This window comes from Astatotilapia calliptera, chromosome 14 (assembly GCF_964374335.1).
Source record: "Astatotilapia calliptera chromosome 14, fAstCal68.1, whole genome shotgun sequence".
NCBI classification, from domain to species: Eukaryota; Metazoa; Chordata; class Actinopteri; order Cichliformes; family Cichlidae; genus Astatotilapia; species Astatotilapia calliptera.
In genome coordinates this window covers 39,354,214-39,378,447 of record NC_137435.1, presented here as the reverse complement: position 1 = coordinate 39,378,447, position 24,234 = coordinate 39,354,214, and the positions used below count along the sequence as shown (strand labels likewise).

Below are 24,234 nucleotides of genomic sequence, written 5' to 3'. Positions count from 1 at the left end.
CTTCAGCTTGGCTCATCTTAATAGCAGTCATTCAGTCAGGCATTCTATTACAGCCTTGGGGTGATGTTAATGATATACCACAGACAAGTGGTGTGCAAAGAAACAGAAAGAGCAATTTCAGCAAATCTCTGACTATGAACTTTTTATTGATGTTCAACAGCAGGCAGAACAGACATTAACACGGAGAGCTGGCATCTTGCTGGCTTACCTCTAAAGCAGGAGTTAACAGTGATTTTGTTTTTATTCTTAAAAGAATCACAGCATCACAGACAGGTTTGTATTTTCAATATCTACCAGAGTGAATACTGAAGAATTAAACTCAAAGTGTAGCTAAACGTGTAACAGAAAGGAGATGCAACAATAACAGAAGAAAAACAAATATCAGTGAAATATCATGGAGCGTGAAACATCTGCATTGCTGTGATTAGTCCGTGTGGCTTTCCCGGGATCGCCTCAGCGCCGGCACAGCGCCATCTACCCGCTGAGCTTCATCGCAGGAACCTCTGCAAACAACAGATGACAAAGCTGTCAGCAGTGGGACAGTTTTAACTGTTCACATGAGCATGTGTGGATGTCCACAAAGGCAGTGGGGTGGACTAAAACAAAGGAGGCTATTTAGCCATGGGGAGTGAAGCATGCTGGGTAATTAAAGGGAGGGTAGACGAGCAGGCATTACCGGTATGTGGTTAGATCTCCTGCACAACACCACACATTGTGTCCAAGAGACAAAGCTATTGTTGTGTCCAGTGTACAAGCCTGTGGACGGTGGGTGTATGGGGGGCACGAGTACCGAGATTCATTCGGGAAAACGCAATTATTTACAAAGTTGTAACCACACAAATAATGCCCTAGAAGGGGATGACATATGTCTGCAGTGCTGTGCAAAATATTACTGTGCAAAAGTAGAAGAACATGTGACACCGGCGCGCAGACGACCTGATTTTCAGTCCTGCTCTTGTGTAATTTGCATCACCTCAGCCTTTTCTCCTCATTTACCTTAAGAATGACTTTACAACCTCCGTCCACTGGAACCACTGGATTTATTCCAATTTATTAAGATCATGACTTTCAGACACACTTTATCTTTTCTTTTTTTGTTTACAGGACACGTTACTCACCAAGCTGAAATACACCAGTTGTTTTTTGGCTGGAAGCCCTTCTGGGGATTACCTTCCTGGTGCAAAAATACTATTTTATGCCTTTAAAACTGCGTTATCTTTGTAGACTCAACTAAAGTAACAGGAACAAATGTGGTCCTAAAGATATCATGTAATATTGGTTCTTTGATAAGCCATCAGTTATATGTAGACAATACTGTTTGATTCCTTGACTTCGGTGCCTTTTATACACTTGAATGATTCATAGGTCGCTGGTACGTGGCTTAAAACTATCAGGTACAAGGACTGGAACAAAAATGAGTGAAAAATGCTGAGAGACCTTCAGAAAGCCTGAATTTCTGCTCAAGACCACTTTAAAAATACTTTAGAGTACTTTAATCTATGGAAAAACAGAGTAAGTTAAATATTACCACTGAATTTATCACTTTGTGAATAACAGCAATCTAATTTTGAGAGAAATCTTTCAGGATGTCTAAAAGATGATAACAACATGTGGACATGAGAGCAGCATCACAGCAGAGACATCCAGATACTCTTCTAATACAAGATTGTTTGGTCACTTGGTTACATGTGCACAGTTTGCAATGACAGTAGATGACACTTGATCTCCCTACATCACTCATGATTAAATATAACACTAAATAACAAAATGTTCCTGGTCTAGGCTTATATATGGGGACACACACTTCACTTCCACAAGCATCACATTTCTGTAGGGTGGCTGTAGCACAGGTGGTAGAGCAGGTCATCTACTGATCGGAAGGTTGGTGGTTTGAGTCCTGGCTTCCCCGAGTCTGCATGCCAAATATCCTTGGGCAAGATATTAACCCCAAATTAATCTCCGATGCATCCATTGGAGTATGGATGTGTGTGAATGCTACTTAGAAAGCACTTAGAACAATGTGCTTGTGTGAATGGGTGAATGCAAAAGTTGTGTAAAGCGCTTTGAGTGCTCAGAAGAGTAGAAAAGCTCTATATAAGAACCAGTCCACGTCTTCTTTCGTTTGTTTTCAATTCAGTGGAATTCAGTTTTACTTATACAGGACCAAATCACAACAACAGTCACCTCAAGACGCTTTACGTTGTAATGTAGACCCTACAATATTACAGAGAAACCCAACAAGACCAGGTTTCCTCCAGAAGGTTTGCCAATTACCTGTGAAGCCCACAAGAACTTTGCCTACTCGTGTCTTGCTTTGCTGTGTAATTAAATTGTCCTTAACGTTCCAGCGAATAGGTTTATGCTACAAACCTATCACCTGTGCGTCCAAACTGTAAATGAATCACGCATGAGCGAAGCCGCTGCTCCCGCACTGACTGTAACGCAGTCAGTTCTGCTTTTACTCTTATGTTGTTTTGCGGGTCACAAGGTTTAAAACTACTTATAAACACACACACACACACACACACACACACACACACACACACACACACACACAGTAACTCCACCAGAGTGCCTATTGCCGGTCCACTTTTGCCGGTCCAAGCCCGGGTAAAGGAGCAGGGTTGGGATTGTGACATTAAAAAAAAAAAACAAAAAAAACCAACAACAATAATTGCTAAAAGAAATTTAATTTGTAGTTCTAAATAAATTCTAAATGCATTTAGGATGTTTTTAGCTCACTTTATGTCTCTTCCACGATGTTATTTTTCTCTCCAACAACGTAGGTTACAATTACATTAGACGTCATTTAGCGACTTCTAGCGACTTTTAAGACGGCCAATAGCGACTTTCCTTACTGAGGAGTTGGCAACACTGTGTGGCACATTAGTATATGTGAGGGGGCAAACTCCTCAAGATGGGCGGTGACCATGGTGGCCATTTAGAAGTCGGCCATCTTGGATACAACTTTTGTTTTTTCAATAGGAAGAGGACCATGTGACACATCAGACTTATTGGTAATGTCACAAGAAAAACAATGGTGTGCTTGGTTTCAACGTAGCTTTATTATTTCGTGAGTTATTTACAAGTTTCTCTTTGTTCACAGCCATTGACATGTCGAAGAGGTTAACACGTGAGGAGCGGATCGAAATCGTGTTGATATCTGGTGAACGCAGTAACCGGGTCATTGCAGCAGATTTCAATGCAGACCCCCTACGAGACCACCCATCTCCCATGCTACAGTCAGCAAACTGCTTGCTAAGTTTCGTGAAACTGGTTCAGTGTTGGATTTGCCAAAATGTGGACGCAAGAAAACTGTCACTAATGAAGAAACATCAGTGGCTGTCCTAGCTTCATTCAGCAAGAGCCCACAGCGTAGCACTCACCGCATGTCACTGGAGAGTGGCATTAGTCGAACATCCCTTGGGCGGATATTAGCTACTCACAAATGGCACCCTTACAAACTCCAGCTACTGCAGCATCTCAATGAGGACGACCCAGATCGGCCACAGAATTTGCAGAATGGGCAAAACAAAAATTGGAACAGGACCCTCAGTTCACGCAGAAGATTTTGTTCAGTGATGAGGCAAACTTTTATGTGAATGGTGTTAACAAACAAAACCACCGCTATTGGTCTGACACTAACCCACATTGGATGGGTCCCTCCAAGACTGTTGGAACAACAAAAGTGATGGTTTGGTGTGGTATATGGGGCACAATGATAGTGGGTCCATTCTTCATCAGTGGAAACCTCAAGGCCTCTGGATATTTGAAATTGCTACATGATGATGTGTTTCCCTCTTTATGCACTGAAGCTGGCACGTTCCCTGAGTTTTTCCAGCAAGATGGTGCACCACCACATTATGGGTGCCAGGTCCGAGCATTCCTAGATGAACAGTTTCCTGGAAAGTGGATTGGTCGTCGTGGGCCAGTTGAATGGCCCCCAAATTCTCCCTATCTGACCCCCTTAGACTTTTATCTTTGGGGTCATCTGAAGGCAATTGTCTATGATGTGAAGATACAAGATGTGCAGCACCTGAAACTACGGATACTGGATGCCTGTGCTGGCATTTCTCCTGCGGTGTTGCTATCAGTGTGTGAAGAGTGGGAGAAGAGGGTTGCACTGACAATCCAACACAATGGGCAGCACATTGAACACATTTTATAAGTGGTCAGAAACTTGTAAATAACTCATGAAATAATAAAGTTACGTTGAAACCAAGCACACCATTGTTGTTCTTGTGACATTACCAATAAGTTTGATGTGTCACATGGTCCTCTTCCTATTGAAAAAACAGAAGTTGTATCCAAGATGGCCGACTTCTAAATGGCCACCATGGTCACCACCCATCTTGAGGAGTTTGCCCCCTCACATATACTAATGTGCCACAAACAGGACTTTAATATCACCAACCATTCCCATGTTATTACGGTGTATCCATATAAATGGCCCACCCTGCACATGAAAAGAGAAACAAATTAAGTTTGAGTGAAAATGTACATTTTTTGCACTCTCTGGTTAACTGACTCAGTGACTCAAAAAACCTGATTCACTTTGGTGAGTGACTCATTAAAACTCGATTCAGTAAAAAGAATCGAATTTACCATCACTACAGCCTAGTGTGTCCTTAACATGGGTGAGCCAAGTGTAGGGATGCAAATAGATAAGAATGTAACAATTCAGATTACTGATATCACTTATCAATATGATTCCTTATCAACTCCCTTATCAGTTCTCACTGGCTCCATTTTGAGAGTCACTGCTACCACTAAGCAGCATATCAAAGAAATTATTTTCCATGCAAATTAACTGCATGCTGGCTAACTTAGTGTTAGCATGCTGTCTGTGCAGATGCTCGCAAAGAGCCGCAGTTGTGCTAGCAATATAATACAGTTGTTTCTGTCCTGGATGCAGTTTACACTTTACCATCACGCTCTCATCCATACTTGTTATTAATCTCTGTCTCTCCTCCACAGCATGTCTTTATCCTGTCATCATTCTCTCACCCCAACCAATCACAGCAGATGGCCCCGCCCCTCCCTGAGCCTGGTTCTGCCGGAGGTTTCTTCCTGTTAAAAGGGAGTCAAAGGAGCTCGCAAAGAAAAGCGTCTGGACTTCTTTAAGTTACTTGAAGACGTTTCACCTCTCATCCGAGAAGCTTCTTCAGTTCTAAGGTCAAATGGTGGAGAGTCCCAGATATAAACCTAGTGGGAGTTTCCCCCCACAGAGGGACAAAAGGACCCCCTGATGATCCTCTAATCGCCTGAGCCAAGGTGTGAAACTGGGTGTGGGTCCCAATCAGCCAGAGTTTCGGGTGAGTTCATTGTGAAACCTGGCCCCACCTTATCATGCAAATTCCTGAGGTCAGATGGCCCAGGATGTGAGTGGGCGTTAAGGCGTCTGGAAAGGGATCTCAAAACTGGATTATAGATGGCAGAGAGTTGGTGTAAAAGTCAGCAAAGAGGCACAGAAAAGAAGACCAGACACCAGCGAGGGAGGATAAGAAGGACAGACGCAACAACATTGTCATCCCCTATGTAGCCGGTGTATCAGAGAAACTCAGGAGAGTTTTCTCCAAGCATGACATCCCGGTGCATTTCAGACCCAGCAACACGCTCAGACAGAAACTGGTTCACCCGAAAGACAAAACGCCAAAACACAGACTTAACAATGTGGTGTATGCTGTACAGTGCAGCGAGGAATGCCCAGACCTCTACATTGGAGAGACCAAACAGCCACTTCACAAGCGTATGGCACAACACAGAAGAGCCACCTCCACAGGACAAGACTCAGCAGTCCATCTGCATCTAAAGGTCAAAGGTCACTCTTTCGAGGATGCCAATGTTCACATTTTGGACAGAGAGGACAGATGGTTTGAAAGAGGAGTGAAAGAAGCATCTATGTCCACTGTGAGCGACCATCTTTGAACAGAGGCGGGGTTTACGACACCAACTCTCTGCCATCTATAATCCAGTTTTGAGATCCTTCCCAGACGCCTTAACGCCCACTCACATCCTGGGCCATCTGACCTCAGGAATTCGCATGATAAGGTGGGGCCAGGTTTCACAATGAACACACCCGAAACTCTGGCTGATTGGGACCCACACCCAGTTTCACACCTTGGCTCAGGCGATTAGAGGATCATCAGGGGGTCCTTTTGTCCCTCTGTGGGGGGAAACTCCCACTAGGTTTATATCTGGGACTCTCCACCATTTGACCTTAGAACTGAAGAAGCTTCTCTGATGAGAGGTGAAACGTCTTCAAGCAACTTAAAGAAGTCCAGATGCTTTTCTTTGCAAGCTCCTTTGACTACGATGACCTGGATGACTGAGAACCTTCACAGACATACTGTTAAAAGGGAGTTTTTCCTTCCCATTGTCGTCAAAGTGCTGCTCATAGGGGGTCATATGATTGTTGGGTTTTTCTCTGTATGCATTATTGTAGGGTCTACCTCACAATATAAAGCACCTTGAGGCGACTGTTGTTGTGATTTGGAGCTGTATAAATAAAACTGATTGAACTGAATTGAATGTGCATCATGCACATAAGGATGAACTACTGGAACCAAGTCTTCCCATCTTCCCATCCCTAATCAACACATTTGTTTTTTTAATTGTTGTTGTTGCCGTTGGACCATTTAAATGTAACATTACCAGCGTATTTATAACGTGGTTAGAGGGGCCCCATCTAAGACATTTGGTTTGGCACAAACCGGTTGTGACAACACCTTGGCAAAACTCCAGCTAAACAGAACTCTGGCCAATACTAAACACTGTTTAAAGATATTAAAAATTAAATATGACACTTTAATTTGAAACTACTGATTTTAGCCATCACGTAACAAGCAAAGCAAGGATCTATGAATAGCCATCACAGGGACAGTTAGACAGCTAGCTGTAGCGTAGCTATGCAGCTTGTATCGGTTGCTTCACGTCAAATTTAACTTTACTGATACTCATGTTATTCTGCCATGTTAAAATATTCCCTGAAAAACCCGCCATTTGAATGGGAGTATTTGTTGCTTTAAATACCTGATATATTGTAAATTCCTGGTGGTGCAAAGGCACTGAATCACTTTAACCTGCATATGTGGCTGGAACGATAAACAGTGTTCACTGGCAATGATTAGAAAGTGATCCTTAGCCATGAAGTAAGTACCACGATAGAATGATGCCTGATTTTAATGCAGAGGCCCTGAAGGTTGTTGACGTGTCACCCTGATTTTGAGCATTGTCCCGTGTGCACAGAGATTTCTTGAGAATGTTTTGATATTATTATGACGGAGATCAAAAGTGAAAGTTGCCTCACTAATATGCTTTTTTTCAATGAACCTATTAGTTGCAAAATGTTTCTCTAGATGTTTTTTGCATCACTTTTACTTCTAGTTTTGAAACAAAATTTGATGCTGCGATCAAACTCAAAATGACCCTTTTTGCTACACTTTCTCGATTTAAACACTGGATGTGTTTTTTGTCCTATTGTAAATAAAATGTGGGTTCATGACATTTGCTAATCATTGCATTTGCTTTCTTACGCATGTAGATGGACATTTACAGCTTTTTGGAATTAGGCTTGTACATATTGTTGTAGAAGACGTGACATAGTAGTCCGAGAGACCTTTGAGTAGGTCTCATCGTTGTTTTGGTTGATGCTAGCTCACATAACATATAATACTAAACCATAAGGGTTGTTGCCATTGTACATTGCACTTTTTTTGATGATAATTTGGGCTGTTTTCTCTGGGCTTTGTGTGTGTGTTGTTTGTTTTTGTCTCTCTGTATGGACAGACTGCAAATCAGTTTCCCAATGGAGACAATAAAGTTACCATTGACCACACAGCGTGCAAGATAGCTAACAGCACACAAACATTAACATTGGAATACTGGCTAATAGGAACAGTTTTATGAGGCTAATAGGAGCAGTTTTATGAGGCTAATAGGAGCAGTTTTATGAGGCTAGGCAGAGCTTCTTTACCTGCACCACAAACGATGCCACGCCCACAAACATAGCCAGCAGCATCATGCGACGCAGCCTGCCCAAATTGATCTGCTTGAGCAGAAAGAACCGAGCCCAGCCCAGTTTCTTGGCAGTGTGTGGGGGGTAACGCATGCTGTTGACTCCTTCCATCTTCAGCTGTTTGATTAGGCAGCTGCGCATGTGGCTCAGCTGGTCAAAGCCGTAGCGACCGTGGTAGCATCCCATACCACTGTGACCTTAGAACGGAAAAAGAACAAGTCAGCATCAAGATGAAAAACCAGTAAGTCTGATGGAGGGTTTGACAGGCATCCACTCACCAACTCCTCCAAAGGGCAGCGAGCTGACAGTGAAGTGAACCAGACAGTCATTAGCCAGCAGAGCTCCACTGGATGTCTCAGCTATTACTCTTTTGATCAGCTGTGGATCACACAGGAGGAGTGAAGGGAGGAGATTTAAAGAGATCTAAATAACAGGAAATGACGTCTGCAGGTGATGCGCTGTACCTTGTTCTCATTGGAGAAGACATAGATGACCAGCGGCTTCTCTCTCTCGTTAATAAACTGGATGGCCTCATCCACACCACTCACTGTGATGATGGGCAACAGTGGCCCGAAGATCTCCTCCTTCATCACTTTGGATTCGCCTGTAACGTTCTTCAGCACAGTGGGAGCTGCACACAGACGACAGGGTCAGAGGGCAATGACCAATACACCGCACATACAGAGCTTTGGAACAGAGGCTTTAACCATCATGTGCATGACATTAGAGAAACACAAAATACAAAGATGGTTCCACTTTACAACCAGTTGGCTTAAAACAACATTTTGAGGGATACCAGCTGGCTCCATCATACCACTTACATACATACCTATATAGCACTGGGATTCATCAGAGTCTCCACCAACAACAACTGTGCTGCCCTCCATGAGAGCCATGATTCTCTTAAAATGCCGCTTGTTGATGATTCGTCCGTAGTCCTCAAAAGTCTTTGGATCATCTGTGTAAAACTCCTGCATTGTGTCAAAGGAAGATCATTTAAGAATAAAAGAAGCATTAAAGTGCAAAAGTCTTCAGCCACCACTCATTTCTTTATATAGTGCAAACCAACCTTGATGCAGTTCTTGATCTCCTCCTGTACTCTGCTCTGGATGGAGGGTTCACACAGGACGTAGTCCGGAGCGATACACGTCTGTCCACAGTTGACAAACTTTCCCCACGTGATGCGACTGTGGGAAAAAGGAAACACTTGATGTTTGGAAACTCAGCTGTGTTTTTTAAAGTTTCTCCTTTGTTCTACAGAGATGACCGACCGGCACGCAACAGTGATGTCACAGTTCTTGTCGATGTAGCAGGGGCTCTTCCCTCCCAGCTCCAGGGTGACTGGGGTGAGGTTGCGAGCCGCAGCTTCCATCACCAGTTTGCCTACTGTGCTGCTGCCCGTGTAGAAAATGTGGTCAAATCTCTGCCTGAGCAGCTCCTGGGTTTCTGGCACTCCACCGGTCACTACCGGGTACAGGTCCTGTGGAAAGGGCGTCAAGTCACTGGAACTCCTAGCATGCTTACACTACATGTACGAGAAAGGTAATCCAACAGCGAAGGAGCCTCACCTTGTCCAGATACCGAGGGAGGAGCTCCTCCATGACCTTAGCAGAGTGACAGCAGACCTCAGATGGTTTTATTACAGCTGCATTACCTGAGAGACCGAACAGACACAGTGGCATGGATGACGGCACGCTTTAAGAACCGACTGAGCAGAAGATGCAGTATTCATTCGCAGGACAACTGGTTTTATTTCTCACACTTTACTGGTTAAAGTTGGACAGTGAATCATTGATTCCAGTCTACAACAGCAGCAGAGTCCTTCCCCCATTTCTTTTTAATTAAGGCTTAGCATGAAGGTATTTAAATCTATTCTAAAAATGCTGAACTATCCCTTAAAAGGGGATCCATCATACTCATTTCTAGCTCATCTTCTAAAACAGGTTAAGCTCCTTTTCACCTTCTTTTAAGCCGAGGTGGATCGAGCTTCTGCGCTCCAAGCCAAGGCTTTGTGTCTGACAGGAGCACATAGGGCTACTGTACAGAGCCTGGAGTGGAAAAACAGAAACCGAGTGTGTGGAGACTGAGCATGTGGTTCACAAGGATTACCTGTGCACGAACTGATCTTGGGCCATGATTACTAGTAGTATACAACACTGTAACAGTATAAGTAAGAAAAGGACAATAGGTTCACTTTAAACAGTCCTTCCTTTGTGATTAATATCTCTAAGGCTGATTTGCCTACCCTGCTCTCTGTGATAATGTGCAAAGTGTCAGTGCACTAGAATTTGTGCAAAAGGAGGTTTTGATATGCCAACAAAGGTTGCACATGTGCTATAGACTATGCACCTAAAAGAATACTGGTAAATAAATACACATGGGTATATATGGTACCGGCAGCAATAGCTCCGACCAGCGGCTGCAGGGTGACAGCCCAGGGATAGTTCCAAGCACCAATGATGAGGACCACTCCAAGGGGCTCGGGATGCACGAAGACCTCATCCGATACAGTGAGGAGGCTCTTCTCCACTGGCCGAGGAGCTGCCCACTCGGCTAGCTTCTCGATAGCGAGCTTGATCTCACCCTCCACTCCCAGTGTCTCAAATAGCTCCGTCCCATGTTCACTCTGAAAGCAGGGGCAAAATCCAGTGTTGGACAGTTTGCAAACCAAACTGTTTCCTGGATGATCTGCAGCTGGTCTCCACAATATTCAATATGACACCAACACAAATAGTGACATCATTTCCATAGAAAGTAGAGCTTCAGGCACACAAAGTAAGAAATAGCAGTCAGATTATTGCCGTGAAGAAAATGAGAGCATGTCCCTTTGATTTCTTTTAATATGACACTTGCTTGAGAACTTATCTGGTGTCTAAACTGCTGTGAACATACAGACGTATACTAAGTATACAAGAACGGGTCCTACCAGAACATTTGTTTTAGTATTAACACTTTCCAGCCACATGTTTCATTTTCTCCACAGGGAACTTACATGTCACACTGTCACAGCCACCCCTCTCTCTCTCTTCTTGTAAATATTTTATACTTTTTACTTCTATAATGTTTCTGTAACACAAATTAATGTGTCATGATCGTGGCCCTACCAAGGTTAGGTTACTTATTGTTGTTTCATGTTAATTTTTGTGTCATAATCAGAACCATGAGTAAGAAAGGTGCTCTCAACATGCTCCACAGCACTCCTAGTGGGCTACTAAAGTGGGCCTAGTTAATCAGCCAGCTGGCGTATCCTCGGCTCACCATTAGCCCCTGATTACTCTGAGCATCTGCCAGTCTGCTCAGGTCAGGTGCAAGGGTCTATGTGGATGTCCATGTGTCATTCTTTAAACTGCATGGACTCATCCTCAGAGACTTTATATTACAATGTAGCAACTGCGCCCCAGGCAACAGACTTGAAGCTAACGTCAAAGACGTCAGGACTGAATCTCTAGCTGTCCATGTACGCAGCAGTATCAATGATTTAGACCCACACATCTGGTAAAGGGCTGATTACTATAGGGGTGCTGCCCTCCTCCACATTGGACTCTTCTCCACACACTTCGTGGACTAAATAACACTCCCTTCCAGTACTTGCACTATTCTGTATTGCACTGTTTGACTCCGTCTGTGTATTGTCTTTATTTATTCTCATGCTTTTCTATTCCTATTCTATTTCTATTCAAGTACAATATTGCTGTACTTATTCTTAGTTTATCTTGTTTCTGTATAGTTGGATTTTTATCATTTTTATCTCTACAGTTTGCACCTTTGATCCAGGAGGACAATATTTCGTCCCACTGTACACTGGACTGTATATTGTTGGGTTCACTTGTCTGTACAAGCATCTGAGAGAGAAAGGGTGGGAGAGCAGGTGAGAGCTGTACCTGAGGTGTTTGGTGTTGTCCAAGACTGTGCTCACATGCTTTAAATATTTATAAGCCGTTAATAATAAGAATAACTGATGGTGTTCATTCACAGGTTTACAGACGACGCTAATGTACCATGTGCTGTTAACAGTGATACTGTCACCTTGCTGAGGTCCTTCTTGACAGCCTCTGCTATGTCCTTCCGTCTCTCTGTAACGAAGCGGAGCAGGTTCCTCAGCTGGTGGATCCTGCTTTCCAGAGGTTTGGTTTTTCCCGTCTGGAAGGACTTCCTGGCCCGCTGCACGGCCAGTTGTTGTCGGGACATCCTTCACAGAAAGCTACAGCACGTCAGTATTATACTCGACTCTCTCTGTCTGCTAACGAAAGGCTACGTTTCCCCCGAAGATAAGCACTGAAGATAACCTTATAGAGACCGTAGCCTAAACGCCCACGTTTCTGACATTTGTCACATGTGAAACGTCAACAACACCCTAAAGCAAAGCGTGAAGTGTACGGTACTGGGAATGAACATGATGCTATCATTACTGCTAATAACGATGAAAGGTTATATAACCTTGTTCGCTATGAGCAGCTTTCCCTGAGCGTTAGCTGTATAATCAGTGTTTGAGAGCCATTGTGATCCAAGAATGTATTCAGTACTGCATAAAACTCCACGGTGCACAAATTGTTGGTGGAGCTCCAGCTCGGATTAGCCTGGCTGCTAAAACAGTGTTTATGTGTAGCTAACATGTTAGCGGCTAAGCAGCGTTAATAACTTGTGAACATCTGAAGACCGGCTAAGCGAGTAAGTTTTACCTTAAAAAGTCCCTATTCCACTCCAGCTGGTTCCAGTATTAACCTCCAACTGGACACAATCTGTTAAAACAAGCCCAGGAATGACGACGGCAGCAAATGGACGGTATGCATGACAATCAAGGAAAACACCAATCAGCACAAGAGACGTCTAACTAAGCACCGCCTACCACCACAACAACAGGCTGCTTTTAAAGGTAAGAAGATTCAAGATAAGATAAGATAAGATACCTTTATTAGTCCCACAAGGAGAAATTTCATGTTAAGGCTGCGGACCTGTTGCACGCAATGGCGGCGCTATCTTACCCGGGACATTTCACAGTAGTGATGGTAAAATCGATTCTTTTTACTGAATCGAGTTTTAATGAGTCACTCACCAAGATGAATCGAATTTTGTGAGTCATTTGAGTCACTGAGTCAGTTGACCAGAGAGTGCAAAAAATGTACATTTTCACTCAAACTTAATTTGTGTCTCTTTTCATGTAAATCCTACTCCTAAGATGATTGAAAAAGAAAAACAACTATTTTTATAGAGCAAAAAAGAGCAAAAGAAATTACGATTTCTAAAGGGAACGTTTATTTTATTTTTATTTTATTTTATTTTATTAGTATTTTCCTCAGATGTGTCAAATATATATTTTCTCATTTGACTGTCCACTGAGCTGTGAGCCAGGGGGCGGTAATGCGCCTTAACATTGGTTGCCAAACAAGAAGAAGAAGAAGAAGCTGTGAGCCAGGAGGGAGGGGGTGAGTGAGTCCTGAGTGATTCGTTCATGCTATGATTCAGCTCAGGAAAGGAAGGGGTGAGTAATAGTGATGGGCAGATGAAGCCCCATGAAGCACTGGAGCTTTTCATCCAATTGGTTCACCCCAACGCGAAGCTTCATGAAGCTTCATTTGCTCTAGCAGAACACCTACTGGACGTAAAAATAATAGCTGGCATGAATTTGAAGAGTGTGGCATTTTGCACACAGCCTGTAAATGTCAACAACAAAAGGAGTGTGTAAAACATGTATATTGTAGTGATGGCAGTATACTGTGTATATTTATGCTGGCAGTATGGAAAATGATTATTTGCGGCAAAGTTCGAACCGCTTCATGAACCAGTCACGTGGTACAGCCGGGCAGCGAGGCTTCGGACGTCATCATTTTCAGCTCCTCCCATAAATGAAGCAAGCCTCGATACGCGCTTCGCGGAAACGCCCCCTCCATTACTCGACACACGCTCCGAAGCCTCGATACAGAACGTCACATCACTAGTGAGTAACTCAAATGTGTTGTTAGCATGTTAGCAGAGCGATGCTACTGTGAGCTGAGAAACTATTGTCTTGATGTGAGCTTCTACTCGGGGGTTTTTCTTCCAGTTCAGAGCAGAAACGTTTCTGTTAAGAAACTGGCTGTTTTCCCCCACAATTTTAATTATAAGCTAGATATATTTCTATTAATGAAATTAGTTTGCTAACAGCAAAAGGGACGAGTCAGTGAATGAGTCAGTTGGACTTGTGAATCATGATTCACAAGTCAGTAAAGTGGTTCTCGAGTACTGAACGGTTCGTTCATGATTCGCACATCACTATTTCACAGGCTTGTCGGTCAGATTTGGAAAGGTTGATCTACAGGTATTGAATTTCTTATCAGAAAGACTGGCAGACCCTGTCGACAGGGAGACATAAATAAAGTAGAAAGTGTAGAAAACACGGTGTTCTATGAAAAGCGCCTATGACAAAAGTGTGAAATTTGTTTTGTAATGTTTTATTTTATTTTTCAAAGAACAAAACAACTAATTAAACCATTTAAGTGAAAGTTTTGCTTAAAAAATAGAACACAAAAGATCTTGAATAAGTAGATGGCAGTAGTGCGGAAAGAAACGAGAACATAAGGAGCACCAGCTGCTCCTGAAACATGTCTGAGGTCTACTTTGGAGGATCCCACACTTCTCATTCCTGTCATTTGACGCCACTGTAGCAGCACAATCTTCCAGTTTAATGAGACTGAGGTCCTAAATGCAGCCTTACAATGAACATTGCCTAACAACTATTCAGAGAACTGCTCGTGGATGTCACTGCCACAGAAGGACTGGGCCTTCTGAGGCCTTCCTGTCCCACTCCACAGAGAAGGGATTGTCTTAATATTTTCACAACTTGTTCATAAATATTAACTCTTTACACCAAAGCATATTCTGTCCATGTGTTCATTTGCTATTGTGAAGGTTACATTGTTTCACTTTTCCAAGTTTTTTTGCGCCTTTTGTCACACTTACCATTGTTTCTTTGTTCTAAGCCTCTATGGAAGTCAGGTGATTGGGAAGGGGGCCGCCCAGCTTTTCCTGACCTTTATGGTTGGTATGGTCATTTCATATCTAACCTGATCAGGTTAAACCAAGAGGCAGGGTGTTTTTTCCATAGGAATGTTTTATTCTGTTTGTTTTTCGGGTTGTGGAAAAATTTCACAGGAGTATTTGTCCCAGAGGGCGACATTTAGCTGTGCAAATGAGTGAGTCGTGGGATTAGTGAGTTTTTATAGGATTTTCAGGTACTCATGTGGATTTCTAAATTTGCTGGCTTAAACTATCGTTACTGCCTAGACCACATGTGTCGAACTCCAGGCCTCAGGGGCCGGTGTCCTGCAGGTTTTAGATGTGTCCTTAATCCAACACAGCTGATTTAAATGGCTAAACGACCTCCTCAGCATGTCCTGAAGTTCTCCAGAGGCCTGGGAATGAACTAATCATTTGATTCAGGTGTGTTGACCCAGGGTGAGATCTAAAGCCTGCAGGACACCGGCCCTCAAGGCCTGGAGTTCGACACCCCCGGCCTAGACTTAATGTGAACTGACAGCCCTCTATGTTACACAGTCATAGGTTGGTTCAGAGGAGGATGAGCGGTGTTGTCTAGCCCTTGGTAGCACCTAAAAAACGTACCCCTTATGAGGTCCTAGAGCCAAAAATCGACCACGCCATAAAAAGGGCTATAAAAAGATTATACATTAATATTTTATTCCACTTTAAATTAGCCAGTCTTTCAGACCTACTTCTCCTTGAAATATTCATGTCAAGTTTTAATTACATTTCGCGGATTTTAACCCTTTATATCCCGGTTTTGTCACATGAGCGCACGGCCGTTTTTGGCGAAAAAAATGAAAAAATGAAATATTTTCCATAAAATACATTTGAAAGTTATATTTTATTGTACTTTTAATTAGGCCTTTGGGTGGACCAAAGATTGATACCAACAGTCATTTCGATCGCCTTTTATTTTTTTTGCAGGAGCGCATTTCATAAAATGCACACACTATCGGTCCCAATCGACCACGCCCAAAAAAGTGCTATAAAAAATTTATATATTAATATTTTATTCCACTTTAAATTAGCCAATCTTTTAGACCTACTTCTCCTTGAAATATTCATGTCAAGTTTTAATTACATTTCGCGGATTTTAACCCTTTATATCCCGGTTTCGTCACATGAGCGCACTGCTTTTTTGCCCCAAAAAACATAAAACTTGAATATTTTCCAAAAAAAACATTTGAGGTAATATTCAATTGTTATTATAATTAGGCCTTTAGATGGACTAAAGATCAGCACCAAAATTAATTTCGATCAACTTACAATTTTCTTTTCCGAAGCGAATTATGTCCTCCAGGCGGTCCCTCGTCGTTGTCTAACCCGGGATCCATGCCTCCTCCCGGGTAACGTGCAGACAATTGCTCCGGTCATGTTTCGTCGGACGCCTTTCACCAGCACACACGTCGATACCACGTGACAACAAATACGTCATTTCCGGTTGAGTCAAAAAAAAAATTCCCGCTTGAGTGACCCTGGGACTGAGACATCGCTCCAGACGATCGGCGGGGGAATCCTGTTTTCCAAGCCGCGATCGAATCCTGATTTCCGGGTAGTGTTTTACGGCGGCTCGCTGATTTCGAGCAAGCGTCAAATGTGAAGCAAGGGAGCCACCCGGTGGCCAAATAAAAAAATTACAATTCTAAGGCCTTGAGTCCAGAATGAAAACGAAACCTAAGCCATCACACAGATATTAACGGTAATAATTGTGCAGTGAAAAATAGCGTTTATAAAGGGTTTCAATGGGGCGATTTATGGCTCTAGGACCTCATGTGGATGGCGGTTTTTAGCTTAGCCACCTTAAGCTAATCGAATAAACGGAGACGGCAATTCTAAAGAAAAATGAAAAAAAAAAAGGGTTGGAAGGTTTGGCTATATTCTATTCAACACAGTGAAAATGGCCTAATATTAAAAAACGCTGTGGATGATAAATGGCCGTAGGTACTACAGAGGGCTAGAGCAGGGGTGTCCAACTCCAGGCTTCAAGGGCTCGTGTCTTTGATTCAACACAGCTGATTTAAATGACCTCCTCAACATGTCTTGAAGTTCTCCAGATGCCTGGTAATGAACTAATCATGTGATTCAGGTGTGTTGACCCAGGGTGAGATCTAAAACCTGCAGGACACCGGCCCTCGTGGCCTGGAATTGCCCACCCCTGATACATACTGATGACAAATTGAACCAAAAATGTCATACTTAGATTCATGAGACCTACTGCCACTGATTCTCATTAACCAGTTCCCTTTCTTAAGAATGGCTCCTTCACAATCACCCTGTACCTCAGACCATGTCTGATTATGCTTCAGTGAACACTAGAGGGCTCAACTGAAGGGCCGGCTGCATCTCTGTGTCAGGTCTTTGCAGGATTTTTTCCACCCTATTTCTTAATGGCATGACTTTCAGGTATTGATTGCCTGCTCTGTTTATAGTGGATGTGTCGGTTCCTCTCTTGTCCTCCACTTGTCCAATTTTGTCAAATGTTTTAAGGACACTGCACACAGTGTCAAAATATGGCAGGATTTCATCTAATAGCTCATTGGTGCAGACTTGGCACCTATAACACACCCATTTCTGTAATATATCTATATAACCCTATATTATTGCTAATATATATTTTGTAATATATCTATATCATGGCTAAAGCATTTGATGGATGCAAACTGCATTTCGTTGCCTTGTACTTGTGACATGTGCAATGACAATAAAGTTGAATTCTATTCTGTTATCAGAGTTGTCTGTTATGTGTCGACTGCACCAGTTTCTCCCTTGAGTCAGGTGTCTTGGGTCATGGGTCAGGGCTTTAACATTCCTCTAAAAATGGTGAAAAACCAGCCAGTGTCCCAGGAAAAACTTCCAAAGGAAGTCAGAACACCTGGAGAACTATTGTTCAAAACCACTTTTTAAAAAATAGCAAGAAAGTCTTTGGAAATCAAAAGTTTTGAACAACTCCTGAAGATGATGTAGTGACAGAAGTTCAAGTTACAGGCAGGAAAAAGCTTTTAAAACTTGAATTTGGGTCCAAATTAGTTTTTGATTTGTAAAAATCAGATTTGAAGAGAGATTCTAAGGAGAAATTTATTTATGCATCATAGTAGCTTCACAAGTAAATTTCCAGTTCCAAGGACAGCAAATGTTAATTAATCATTTAAAACGATGTAAATTAAATGACTGAATTTAGGATCGAAAAGTCACATTTGTAAATTCAGTTGCACAGTAGTCCAAGTAATTTGTCATTTGTTAGTTCGAGCCGTTATATTTTTAAGGATTAATCTGAGAGATTGTTACGTTGCAGTCTTTGCGATTTAGGAAACTGATTTTTCTTGTTAAAAACAGAAATGACAGAAATAAAATTGTACATTTAAAATCAGAACTAAGATTAAAGACAGCGCAGTGACACAGGTTCACTTTTCCCTCTCTTTTTAATAACAAAAACTGCATTTCAGTTCCATAAAGAACAAAGAGAGACCCCCCCAGTGACAGACGAGTATAATGTTAAACGTGGAAAAACTGGTGTTCATCATCAGGGTCTGATGGTGGGGGCTTCCAAAATGCATTGAGATCAAGCTGGAGAGGCGCAGAACGACAGGATACATACATTCCACATCCTAGAGGTTGTACAGGGTAAAATGCAGACGTGGTACCCATGCTTTACCTAAAATATCTCAGTTTTACTCGTAGTTCAGAATGGTACAAAGTTTCAGGTGGCTCGCCTTATTTATCCCTCTTCACCCTTTATGCAGAAAAGGCTTTATGTGGCTCAGAGCGCCCATGACAGGGATGAGGGAAAACCGAAACCCAGACGTGTCTAGAAAAGAAAACGAGAACAGTACATCGGAGGAACAGTCCAGAGACCGCCGTTATACAAAGAATGTATTCACACCTGTACAGAGGAGTAGGCCTGTGTCTGCTTTCACAAGAAGGCACCTCCTTTCCATGCTGACTGGATACTACTGGCCTTAAAGCACACCTGGCAAGTGCACGTGTGTTTATATATGCTCGTACATACAGTACATACCCCGTGAGGACTTGACGGGGGGGCGGGACGATGTGGATTGTGACAAATCAAGTCTCACAAAATTAGGAGAATGAAATCTGAAGACATTACGCTCACTCGGGAGCGCTGAACAAACATGACCTCAACAATGAACAGTCCTGGTAAAAAGAGTTCTCTGGAAAGATTTGGAGCTGCCAGAAGTTTTATTGTAGTCTTTGGCACACTCCTGTTGTGCCCAAGGAGGGTTTCCTTATCAAACCCTTGGCAGACTTGAATACAAATTCATCTATCTACATATAAAGATTTGTGCTCTTTGACTGACAGGCAGGGCGTTTGATATCCACGCCCTCTCCCACACACTCACCCTCCTCTCAAAAAGAGGCTAAGGGAATAATCACATGCTCCACAATAAAATATATACAAGTCTGCAAACATGGAGTTTGTGTTTACTCAAAAAAAGCTACAGATTCTGACGAAGCATAAAAAGCTGTAGTTTGTTTTTAGTCTAAGGAAACATGTTATTAAGGTAACTTGTCAAGTAAATATGACCATTCAGTTTAAATCCATCGAGGTGTAAAGTGGACACCCGACTGGCTGCTCAGCGAGGCAGTGGTGACAGAGTCTCTGATCCACTCAAGTTCTGGGTTTCTTTTGGATATCTGCCGCCACCACACATTAGCCTCCATCCCTCATGCTGTGAGTGGCATGATCCAAAGGTTTCAGCTTTCTATGCAAACGCTGACATTTTGTATTTTAGCTATTAGTTTGAAAATCAGCCTGAATGCGTCACATGCAACATACAGTTAGTGTACCTGAAATCCAAAGATTTAGTGTAACACTTCCAGAAGGTTGGGAACAATCACAGACTGAACAAAGACATTTGTAGAAGCTGCAGGAACCGAATATTCCTACGCACCAAGCCACTCTAAGCAGAGGAAATTCCCATGCCAGAATCAGGATGACTCCCAGTGACATCACCAGGGAATCTCGGAGAAAGCTCCAATCTGTGTCACACTACACAGACTGAGCTGCACTCAGATAAATAGATCATGATTAAAGCTGTGGCTTTACAGCAGCTTGATGATCATCCCACACACAGCAGGTCGATTTTGAGGCTCGGAGCAGAAGTGATCACGTTTCCACCTTCCTCCTCCTCTCAACGGTAAAGTGCATGAGCTAAAAATACAAGAAACATAAAAACAAAGCAATCACAAATTAGATGTTCCTCCCCCCCAGACACAGAGCTCTCCAGCTGTCTGTAACAGTTTAATGTTAAAGTCCACAGAGTTAGATCTGTTACAACGAACAACAACACGCTCCTTCAACTCCAATACTTGAGGTTTTCAGGGAGAATCCATGTGCATGTGAACCAATAAATAACAAAACGAACTTCTGAGTAAATAACGGACACTGACAGGATTTGAAAAGATGAGCCACATCTTATGGAGCTCGAGTCTGTCGAGGTCCCGTGAGTCCTCTTTGTTCTGGTAGAAACGAATCCCCAATGTTTCCGTCTGATGGCGGTCGACCATCGTGACATAAAAAAGTGCACCTGAAAGGGCAAGTTCACCTACAGCCAGGTTCAGCGTCTTGTTTCCGGATCTGCCATCATCTTTGGTTGTAGATTTATGCGGTCACTCTGCGATGCAGCTGGTAAAATGAAGTCATGATAAACAGAGATGGAACCTAGCCGATGAAAGGTGCTTGAACTGCTACACAAGGAGTGAGGGCTTTGTGGGAACGGTAATCAACAGTCTTAGGACGTGGTCCCTCTGTCTATGATTTCACCAGCTCTTCTACTCGTACAGTGTGACAGTACAGTAGCACAGAGCTGAGATCCTGCGGTCCACACTGGCCTTGTCTGCAGGGAACAGATACAAAACAGGAACTCGTTAATAGAAGTCATTAGATAAACGTGGAATGCACAAAAAATGCTGCAATGTCTCATGAATCACAGCGCCATCCTGAACGCGTCTGAGTAAAACATCCCCCCAAGTTCAACTGCTTAAGACGGTGAGCTCGTGCTTACATTTCATCACGTTTTCGATGTCTGTGGGGTCTTGGAGGATCTTGGACAGGCCGTCCAGGAGCATGGAGGCCTTGCTGTAGCGATAGGCTATGTCCTCCGTCTGCTTGAACATCTCATCGAGAGCTGCTGACTGAACCTGGAGCACGCACACGATCGCATTAGCCTCACCAGCACCAAGTCTATCTGTACAATAGGTTTGTCACTGCATACACATGAGACCCACCAGCTCCACTGCGTGATTGTAGACGAGCTTCTCTGCGGTGACGCTGTTGATTTCGTCCACAAAGCGCTGCTTATCAGAGAAGAAGTGGTTGAGTTTGTCGGTCAGCTGCCTGCACAGGGAGATGCAGCTTTTGTAGCGCTCATTCAGACTCTTGACCACTGAGAGGATAAAGGGAGAGCCTTTATTAAACTAATAAAGATAAAATACAAAGGAAAAAGGCAGCGAGGAAGCCGAAACGTCCTTACCCTGTTTGACGGCAGTGGAAGGGTTGAGCTTGGCAGATTTAATCTGAGCTTTGGCCAGATGGAGCGAGGAAGCAAGGAGCTGAGCTGCCTTCATGTAAAGCACCAACTGCTCCACCTGCCTGTAGGGGGCAGCACAACCACAGCTCGTAAGACAAATGGGAAGTGTTTACAAACAAAGGGCCCTATGATTACATGATATTAAAAACTATATTACTTAAAAATCAGAGCAGACTTAAGTTTCTTACCCCCACTCTTTGCTCAGCTGGCTGATCTGGTCCACAACCACGCTGTCCTGGGGAGGGTAGAGGGATGCAGCCGAGATGCCGAGCTCTGTCCCCCCGGCTCGAAGCGCCGCCATCTCCAGGATGCAGTCGGTAAATGAAAGCATCATCCGCAGGTGCATCAGGGTGTCTGTGTGCTCACGCTAGGGCACGGAAAGAAAGATTGCAATGAAATGTTGAAGAGGAGAAGAGACACTGCGTGAAAAGAATCAACCACTTCTTGTAAGGCACCAATCCCTACTTCTCACCTCCATCAGAGTCTCCTCAGGAAGTTCTGGGGCTTCAAAGGTGATGAACCCCTCTAGGCTGGGAGGAGAGGTCCCATACGGGACGTACCGCAGGCTGCTGGGTGCCCCCTCTGCCCCAGGGGCCAGCTGCCCACCTCCGTAACCTCCTGGAGGAGATGAGCCTATGGCCATGCCCGGAGGAGAGCCGACATAAACCCGACCACTGACTGAGCACAGAGAGCCTGCTGAACTGTTGGAGCCCACTGAGGGGACAGAGAGGAGAGAGCATGGCAGAAAAATTTTAAGCTTTCCTCCTAAAGCTCAGCTCTGCAAGAAGGTGGCGGGTTTCCCTCACCTGAAGTGGTGCGTGATCGGGTGCCCAGGTGGCTGCAGGTTGGAGGAGTGCTGCTCTTGGGTGGTGAACCCACAGTGAAAAGGACCGTACGAGGACTCGCTGACCCACCGTGAGCGAGCGTGCTCGGACCTGCGGGGGCTTTGGGCAGGAGGAAATGTGCTCGTTACTTCTGTCGTTCAGTGAACCGTTTATTTGTAAACGATGTTCTCACGGCTTAAACTGGACACAATGTTGCTAATTTCACACATGCAGAGTATCTGCTCAGTGCTCATACCTGTGTCCATGGGCCGCTCAGTATTCAGGCTGTCACTGCTGCCCTGATAGGGCTGCCCACCCAGAGTGATTCTGATTGGATGGTCAGACAGACGACCTGTACTGACAGACCTGTAAGGAAAGTGCAGATGATGTCAGCAGAGGTGCACAGCATCATCCTTTCACAGTTAAAACACTCTTAACATCTTTCATGTAAAAAGGAAATCAATCAGATTTCCGGGAAGTCTGAAATTGAGCCAGGCGAAAGATTGTCACTGCATAAATACACCAACTGATCAGCTGTTTTTTATTTATTTATGACGAATCTCACAGTCCATGTTGTAAGTGACTGCACTGGACTGTCCATATGTGCATTTATCAGATTTAACAGCTCCAATGGAAGCAGATTTGGGTGCTTCTATACCTGCCAAATGTCCGGCTGCCCTCAGGAGCAGCTGGTCGCCCGGCGAGGAAGGGGTTGCTGTGGTGTCCGCAAACATCGTGTGCGTCAGCCAGCATCCTTGTGGGTTGGGGGCTGTCTGCCAGCGCCATCAAGTTACAGGAGGCTTGTGTTTTGGGGATCTTAAATGGTGCTGAAATGGTCTGAAAAAGAGACAAAAAGGTGAAGTAACCTAAATTTAACAGCTAAAAGCATACTTCTTCACTGAAGGGCACTCACTTTAGTTGGGGAGCCAATGATTGTGGGCAGTGGGGACTTTTGAAGCCAGTCAGACGTGCGAGGGGAGGAGCCCAGCAGCTTGGTGGGGGAAGAACCAAGGTTGGCGGGACGGCCAAGCTGCGGGGAGTGACTGCAGGAGGAGGAAGGCTGCACAGGGTCAGACAGCTGCTTGTGGAGCTTCTGCCTGGTCTGGTAGACCTCAGTAAGAATGGGGGCGCTCTGAAGCCGAGCCCCCAGGAGCTGAGAGGATGGGATGGGGGAACCTAAAGACACAGTGGATTAGAACCAATACCAGTTAGTAATCATCCATGGCTTAGCATCAAGTCTACCATTTTCCCTACAACCTTCCACAGAGTGTGTGCTGCTCATTTGTGTGCCTCTTCACACAGGGGACAAAGCACTAAAATCTGATTCATCATTTAGGACAGTGAAGCCTCCTTCCTGGTCACCATGACAGCAACCCTCTTGACACAAACAGTGAACAAGGCGTAAGACATGTGCGGAGCCAGAGACTCTGAAAATGGCCTGGAGTCATGGTGACTCATGCACTTTCCAAAAATTAAGTCATGTCACTAGCAAGAGAATCAGAACTCAGAACAGCAGTTGTTGTCAATTCTGCTTCTTTTAAATGTCAAACACATCGTTGTTGGGAAGGGTTGTATACTGTGAATCTCCTTTTTCATTACAACTGTACCCACAGCACCTGAAACTGAAGGGAACAGGACAATACAGAGTGAGATAGCCCTGAGAACGAGCAGGGAGCCTGAGAACGTACCTCCTGAAGAACTGCGGCTGCGGGGTTCCTGGTTCTGTAGGTGACAGCAGCAGTGACCCAGCTGCTCAGGGATGGTGCCCACTGCACACAGAAAGAGCTTAGATTTGTCAGGAGACTCGAGAGATGTCCCCTTCATGTCT

General features: G+C 43.9%; 2 protein-coding genes across 4 annotated transcripts in view; both read right to left on the bottom strand.

The window, feature by feature from the left end:
* Positions 1 to 125: 125 nt before the first annotated feature.
* LOC113036131 (aldehyde dehydrogenase family 3 member A2-like) lies at positions 126 to 13,009 on the bottom strand. Of its 3 annotated transcripts, XM_080288505.1 has the most exons (12): positions 12,925 to 13,009; positions 12,697 to 12,756; positions 12,044 to 12,206; positions 10,412 to 10,643; positions 9,586 to 9,671; positions 9,289 to 9,497; positions 9,087 to 9,204; positions 8,847 to 8,988; positions 8,482 to 8,648; positions 8,296 to 8,395; positions 7,976 to 8,214; positions 126 to 503 (listed from the first exon to the last, which is right to left on the bottom strand). In XM_080288505.1, exons 3-12 carry the CDS (start codon positions 12,203 to 12,205, stop codon positions 489 to 491), a joined length of 1,470 nt encoding a protein of 489 aa, XP_080144631.1. In that variant the 5' UTR covers position 12,206; positions 12,697 to 12,756; positions 12,925 to 13,009; the 3' UTR covers positions 126 to 488. The 3 variants fall into 3 exon arrangements, with proteins under 3 accessions (XP_080144631.1, XP_026048015.1, XP_080144632.1); XM_026192230.2 differs by lacking the exon at positions 12,925 to 13,009 and having other exon boundaries at positions 12,697 to 12,836; XM_080288506.1 differs by lacking the exon at positions 12,925 to 13,009 and having other exon boundaries at positions 12,044 to 12,218; positions 12,697 to 12,751.
* A 5,425-nt stretch (positions 13,010 to 18,434) lies between these two features.
* The window catches only part of ulk2 (unc-51 like autophagy activating kinase 2), a 33,690-nt gene continuing 27,890 nt past the window's right edge, over positions 18,435 to 24,234 (bottom strand). The window contains exons 17-27 of the mRNA XM_026193337.2: positions 24,095 to 24,175; positions 23,320 to 23,582; positions 23,065 to 23,243; positions 22,663 to 22,772; positions 22,389 to 22,526; positions 22,055 to 22,296; positions 21,771 to 21,949; positions 21,526 to 21,644; positions 21,281 to 21,438; positions 21,058 to 21,193; positions 18,435 to 20,889 (exon numbers count right to left, since the gene is read on the bottom strand). Coding sequence (XP_026049122.1) covers positions 20,825 to 20,889; positions 21,058 to 21,193; positions 21,281 to 21,438; positions 21,526 to 21,644; positions 21,771 to 21,949; positions 22,055 to 22,296; positions 22,389 to 22,526; positions 22,663 to 22,772; positions 23,065 to 23,243; positions 23,320 to 23,582; positions 24,095 to 24,175 — 1,670 coding nt within the window. The 3' untranslated portion in view covers positions 18,435 to 20,824. The remainder of the gene's footprint in view (positions 20,890 to 21,057; positions 21,194 to 21,280; positions 21,439 to 21,525; positions 21,645 to 21,770; positions 21,950 to 22,054; positions 22,297 to 22,388; positions 22,527 to 22,662; positions 22,773 to 23,064; positions 23,244 to 23,319; positions 23,583 to 24,094; positions 24,176 to 24,234) is intronic.